The 6,190-nt window shown below is 45.8% G+C and overlaps 1 protein-coding gene across 1 annotated transcript; it reads left to right on the top strand.

Moving 5' to 3' along the window:
• The first annotated feature begins 751 nt into the window (after nucleotides 1-751).
• tmem129 (transmembrane protein 129, E3 ubiquitin protein ligase) lies at nucleotides 752-5,195 on the top strand. Its single transcript, XM_018664477.2, has 7 exons — nucleotides 752-1,055; nucleotides 2,400-2,458; nucleotides 2,971-3,228; nucleotides 4,052-4,212; nucleotides 4,316-4,475; nucleotides 4,556-4,628; nucleotides 4,733-5,195. Exons 1-7 carry the CDS (start codon nucleotides 851-853, stop codon nucleotides 4,915-4,917), a joined length of 1,101 nt encoding a protein of 366 aa, XP_018519993.1. The 5' UTR covers nucleotides 752-850; the 3' UTR covers nucleotides 4,918-5,195.
• The last annotated feature ends 995 nt before the right edge of the window (nucleotides 5,196-6,190 follow it).

The raw sequence follows: 6,190 nt of genomic DNA, 5'->3' as shown, positions 1-6,190 counted from the left end.
AGGTGTTGGTGGACAGCTGTCTGCAGTTAATCCAGATGTGGGTTTTATGACTGACCTGCTGTTCTGCCTAAACACTGAATGGTACAACGCTCAACAAGACAACACTTTAACCATCAGGATGCTATTGTTCATCTTTACCTGGGGACACAGAGTAGGTTATTCCAGCCATGAGAGGAATCGTAATGTAAACTTGTCAAATTAAAGAGTGAATCAGGGAAACAAGTGTTACTGTCTCCTCTATAACTATTCATAAACCTATAGATTTTATCTGTGGGGTTCATTCAGGAAACCTGGAAGAAGTTATTTATGTGAGTCTAATAATGCACCGGGGTCATTACTGACTTCCTGGCTATTAAAATTGTCCCTGCATGCATTTAAACAGTTCACTTCAGTTTGAAACAGAACATAATGGATGGGATTTTTAATATAACAGGAGAGTTAACTCAAAACATCATTTTATACTGGCGTTTCTCTTTATCTGGGGCTTATTAACAGGAGTCCCACAGTGGTTATCCAGAGGCATGGACAGGTTGACGCAGGTTACAGAGACAGAGGAGAGCATGTCTGAGTATGTCTGTAGAGGTCTGAGGGAGCCCGGAATCAGGATGCTTCTGTCCGCACGTGTCGGGTGGAGCAGACAGCAGAGTCCCGAGGTCTGGGTCTGGGTTGAGTGGGGTAGGGGTTTCTCTGTGGTCCACGGGGTGGCGGTACTGCGCCCGACTCTCTGGGAACCAGCCGCCATTATAAAGCACGAAGAAGAAGAAGCCGCGTAGACACGGAAACGTATAAGGAAGAAGATACAGAAACATGGACGGTGTCTGGGTGGGAGTCTGCTGAGACCAGGTCCAGTATGGAGAGTCCGGAGCTGAGCTTCACTCTGGCCTACGTGGTCTTCTGTCTGTGTTTCGTGTTCACGCCTAACGAGTTCCGGTCTGCCGGTCTGACCATCCAGAACCTGTTCTCGTCCTGGCTGGGGAGCGAGGATGTGGGCTTCGTCCAGTACCACGTCCGAAGGACCAGCGTCACTGTGCTGGTCCACTCCGCTCTGCCTTTAGGTAAAACCTGACACTGGAACACACAGGGACCGGGTCTAACTCAGGCTGTGTTCACTCAGCTGGCTCTGTTTAGCCATGTGGTAGGGTCCGTTATGAGGTCAACAGGGTGGACCCCACGGTTCTCTGCCCGAGACCCTCCTATTCCCTGCCTCGGGTTCGCGGTCTGTCCCTCCCCAGGCTCCCTCTGACCGGGAGCGCCCCACCAGTCTCGTCTGGTTAGGTCGGAGATCTGGTTCAGGTCTTCGCACCTCAGACACGACGGACACCCTGATGATACGCCTCGCGGCCTGACGCGGCTCCAGCTGAGCCCGGACACCGTGATAAGAGCTGCCTCTACAGAGGAGAAGCTGTTCACTTGTAGGAAGAAACAGGAAGTATAATCCTGTCACGGTTACAGTGATTAGGTCACTGCTGTGATCAGCTGCTGGTGGATTCAGTGGAAACAGGAAAAGTTAAAAACCTCTGCGACCTGTTGTTCCTCTGCTCTCTCAGTGACAGAGGGTAAATCACACTGAGTAGAATGGAACCCTGGTTGTTTCATGTCAGGGTTCAGATGTGTGGTCATTTCAGTGTTTTGACATGTGTTTCAGTATCTGACCTTAGGGTGCTCCATGAGCTGTGTGTCACTGTTGCTGCTGATCAACCTCCTGGTTTTATAATACATGTATACACCTGTCCCTGACTTCACCTGTCCCCCCTCTGCACTTTCCTCACTGTTTTACTATAAACAACACCTGGCTTCCACTCCTGCAGCTCTGGCTCCTGCAAAAATATCTGACCTCTGATGAAATCTGACGTTTTCTCGTTCTTGCTTGTAGTTGACATCAAAATGTTCCATGATCTTTCACACTTTTCCCATAGAGAACTGTAAAAATCAAACCTCTGATACGGCCACCAGCTTCATTTAGATGAAGCAGAATTCAACAGGTTAAACCTGTCAGACTGAACCAGATACTGTCAACCACAGGTCACTGCTCAGTGACCAAGTGACCAGTGACCAACACTCAGCGATACACACTTTACAGATGGTAAATGGACTGTATTTATATACGGCTTTTCTAGTGTTATCGACCACTCAAAGTGCTTCACGCTACAGGTCACATTCACCCATTCCATACAGCACTTGTTCTGTACACACAGTGCTTTCTAAAACATTCATACACATTCACACATCTGGGTCAAATCAGTTCAGTATCTTGCTCAAGGATACTTTGACATGCAGACTGGAGGAGCCAGGGATCAAACCACCGACCTTCCAATTGGAGCTGATCTTCCCCTGATGGGATCACTGTGTGCTGCTGTTCATGTTCTTTATTCTTCTGTCTCTGTTGTTCATCTCTCCAGGTTACTACATGGGGATGTGTATTGCTGCTCCAGAGAAAAACCTGGGATACATTTACCAGGTCAGTGTGCCTGTCTCTCTGTCTCTGTCTGTCTGTCTCCCTGCTTGTCTCTGTCTCTGTCCATCTGCAAATGTGAAGTTTTACATGACCTCTACATTACAGATGAACTCAGTGCTGTTTGAGTAAAACTATTGTGTCTGCATCCAAGGCTCTTAGGTTTCTTCCCCTCTGGTTTTTGATGAGGACGACTTGAGGTGAACTTTGATATAGTAATGTCATTTATGATGCAGCCAGCAAAAGAGAAAGGAAGATGTAGGAAGTATTGCCACAGCAAGCAGCTACACCACCTGGACAGGATTTCCAAAAAAGTCAAACTTAGAGAGGGAGGGAGACAGAAGGTATAGGTTCACCCTCTCTTATTGCCCTCAGAGTTTCTGTAAACTCAGTGTGTCGTCCACGTTTTCTTAGTTATCTGTCATCACACACTTTTCAACACTTGAGTTCTGCTCTGTGGGCAGTAGTCACTAAATGATGTGAGGATTTGCAGTCTGAGCTGTGTTGTGTTTCCCCAGGTGAGTGAGAGCTGGATAGCCTTCCTCCTCCTCTCTCTCTGCCTCCAGTTGGCTAGCTGGATGCTCGTCATCTACTGGTCCCGCTGTCACTGGCACAACCATCCGGTGAGCCGGGCCCTGCAAGCCCACGTCCGGTCTCCTCACTCCAGCTGGGGCTCGGTGGCAGCCAACATCAACACGGAGTTCAGACGCATAGACAAGTTTGCTACAGGAGCACCAGGAGCCAGAGTCATCGTGACTGACTCCTGGGTGTTAAAGGTGAGGAAACACCCTCCAAACTACTGTAGACCGTGTGCAGCCTGACACTTTGATTTATACACACACTTATTTACTTAAAAACTCAACTTTTATTTGGCCTGCTGGCTTTAACAACAGCAGTTGTTAGTTCCTGTTGTGAACACTAGGTGTCACTGTCACCCTATGTATAGAATCAGTGAAGTCAATCTCCCGAGGGAGAATGTGTTGAGTTAGAGCAGGTAGTGCTCCAACCGAGGTGAATGGTGTCCCTGGTCTACAGTAAAGGTGTACCACACTTTATACATCAGAAAGCAGCAGCAGCAGCTGGGTGGTGTGATGAGCACTGTGGTGAAAACTATTAGATCTCATCCCATCAAGATATCAAGAGCTCAACTAATCATTATGATGTAGAAGTGGCTCTAACTGGTAAACCCACACAGAATCATCACCAAACGCTAATGTTTCTCTGCTGTGTTTACAGTGTGTTGTTCTGCCTCCAAGTGACCAAAGCTTCAGTGAATGCAGCTTTAAGGCTCCATGATGAGTTCATGTCCTACTTAAGATAAAACCACACTTTAATCTGTTAAACATCCACTGTCAGGCACCCTGCTGCATTCTGAATGATTGAATGTTAAGGTAACACAGATCACCAAACTGAAGAGGTACAGACCAGTATGAGCTTCAGAGTAAGTCTACTGAATTCAGTAAACTATGTTAAACATTCTCCACTATCTGTCCCTTGTCACTGTGAGGTGAGGTTGTGTCTCAGGAACCATGTTGTCATTTTGAAGGTATCAACTTTTTAGTCATCCACATGTCTGACTGTTTTTTTTTCTGTCTCCAGGTGACCACCTATCACGTCTACATGGCCTTACAGAGTGAATGTCATGTGACAGTGACAGAGTCCAGGCAGCACCAGCTGAGTCCAGACTCGGCCTCCCCTGCACAGATCTTGACCCTGAGAGTGGACAGCATCAACCCTGCCATCAGATCCTTTGATATCAGGTATGTTTCTACAACTTCAGGACTAACACTGGTCTGGAGGAGTCAGGGAAAAACAGTACATGTCATGTCAGAAAAAAACAAGTAAATTTCCCACTGTTTCCAGGCTCAACTCCACAGAATATGCGGAGCTCAGGGAGAAGCTTCATGCTCCCATCAGAAACTCTGCCAATGTAGTGATCCACCAGACCATCAGTGAGCTCTTCCTGGATACATTCAGAGCTCAGGTGGAGCTCAATCAACCATACACGCTCCCCACCAGACAGGTACAATACTGTTCACACAACTGCTCATGAAGTCCTGTCTCACTGAACAACCCTGAAGACTGTTCTCTGTCCGTACACAGGAGATAGAGCCCTGTATTGGCTGTATGCAGATTCCAGCAAACACCAAGCTGGTCCGACTCTGCCACACTGAAGGTGTGTGTGTGTGTGTGTGTGTGTGTGTGTGTGTGTGTGTGTGTGTGTGTGTGTGTGTGTGTGTGTGTGTGTAAGGCTGTTAATGTGACTGCTGTGTGTTACAGGAGCTGATAACGAGTCCGACTGTCAGGAGTGTTTCTGCAGACCCATGTGGTGTCTGTCCTGTCTGGGTCGATGGTTCGCCAGCCGCCAAGACCAGCAAAGACCTGAGACCTGGTTGTCCAGCAGAGTCCCCTGTCCTACCTGTAGAGCCAAATTCTGTATATTGGATGTCTGTGTGGTTCACTGACACACACACACACACAGATCCAAACTGACTCTGCCCTCTGATAATCAGGAGGAGGTGTGGTTTTACACAGCATTCAGACACAGACCTGTGGAGGAGGAGGAGTGGACAGGACTGGTCAGAGCTCCGATGTGTACCTGCTTATTCTATGTTTTCTATAAGAGTGATCATTTAGAGGAATGAAATATCATTATAAATGTTGAAGCTCAACATAAAGTGCAATGATCAGTGTGATATTCTTTACCCACAGTCAGATAAAGGCTTGCAGTTAATTTTCTTAAGGAAGTGTTCCTTTCTAATGAGTATGTGTGGGTGGGTGGGGGGGAGACATCTTCCACCAGAGGCTGCAGATTTATCTACAGATATGTGGCGCTGCCTTCAGGTACTCACATTCAGTTATAGATCCATGCAGACTGTTTCACTGACACTGCTGCTTTAAACACATTCAACATTAGTTCTTGATGCTGATTTAAACTGATCTACTGGATAGACAGTGATTCATTAAAACACATTTTAAATTTATTCTGTCACTGCTGTGTTTCCAAAGATGAAAAAAAATCACTAAAAAACTGATTCTGAGATGAAGACATTAATGGCATATAGATATTCAGAAAAAGACAGCACAACAACAGCAGCTGTAAAAGTAATAAACAACATCATAAACAATATCATCGACACCCTTGACAACAAACATCATTGTGCAGCTCTATTCATTGCCTTGTTAATAGCATTCAACACCACACATTTTTGAAACAAAGGCTATTGAGCATTGATTTATCTGAACACTCAGTTGGCTGGTTTGAAAATTATCCAACAGAACTCTGTGTCCTGGCAGAAGGTTTACACTCTATAACCACAGGAGTCCCTCAGGTGTCGGTATTAGGACCTCTCCTATTCATTATATACTTCAACGTTGACCATAACGTTTCAAATGCAAATCTTAATTTTTACACCAATGACAGAGTTTTGTATAGCTCAGCATCCACACCCTACCTGGCTTTCACCCAACTTCAAGTAGTTTTTAATACAGTGCAATCAAACTTTTACAATTTAAAACTTGTTTTAAATACAGACAAAACAAAATCTATGCTGTTTTCAAATTCCAAAAAAGGTCACAGAATCTGCCAACAATCACCACCTTACAGGGTTCACAGGGTTAGTATCTTGTTTTTTCACTGGCTCAATTTCTTTCTTTCATGTCTCACATCCAGCATTTGGTAAAAAGGCTTAAGCTGATACTTTAGAATTCCATCTCGTCTTTCCTTTGAGGCCAAAA

This window comes from Lates calcarifer, unplaced genomic scaffold (genome assembly GCF_001640805.2).
Source record: "Lates calcarifer isolate ASB-BC8 unplaced genomic scaffold, TLL_Latcal_v3 _unitig_5673_quiver_385, whole genome shotgun sequence".
Lineage (NCBI taxonomy): Eukaryota > Metazoa > Chordata > Actinopteri > Centropomidae > Lates > Lates calcarifer.
Note: the sequence above shows the minus strand (reverse complement) of the source record. Positions and strands in the feature narration are given on the sequence as shown.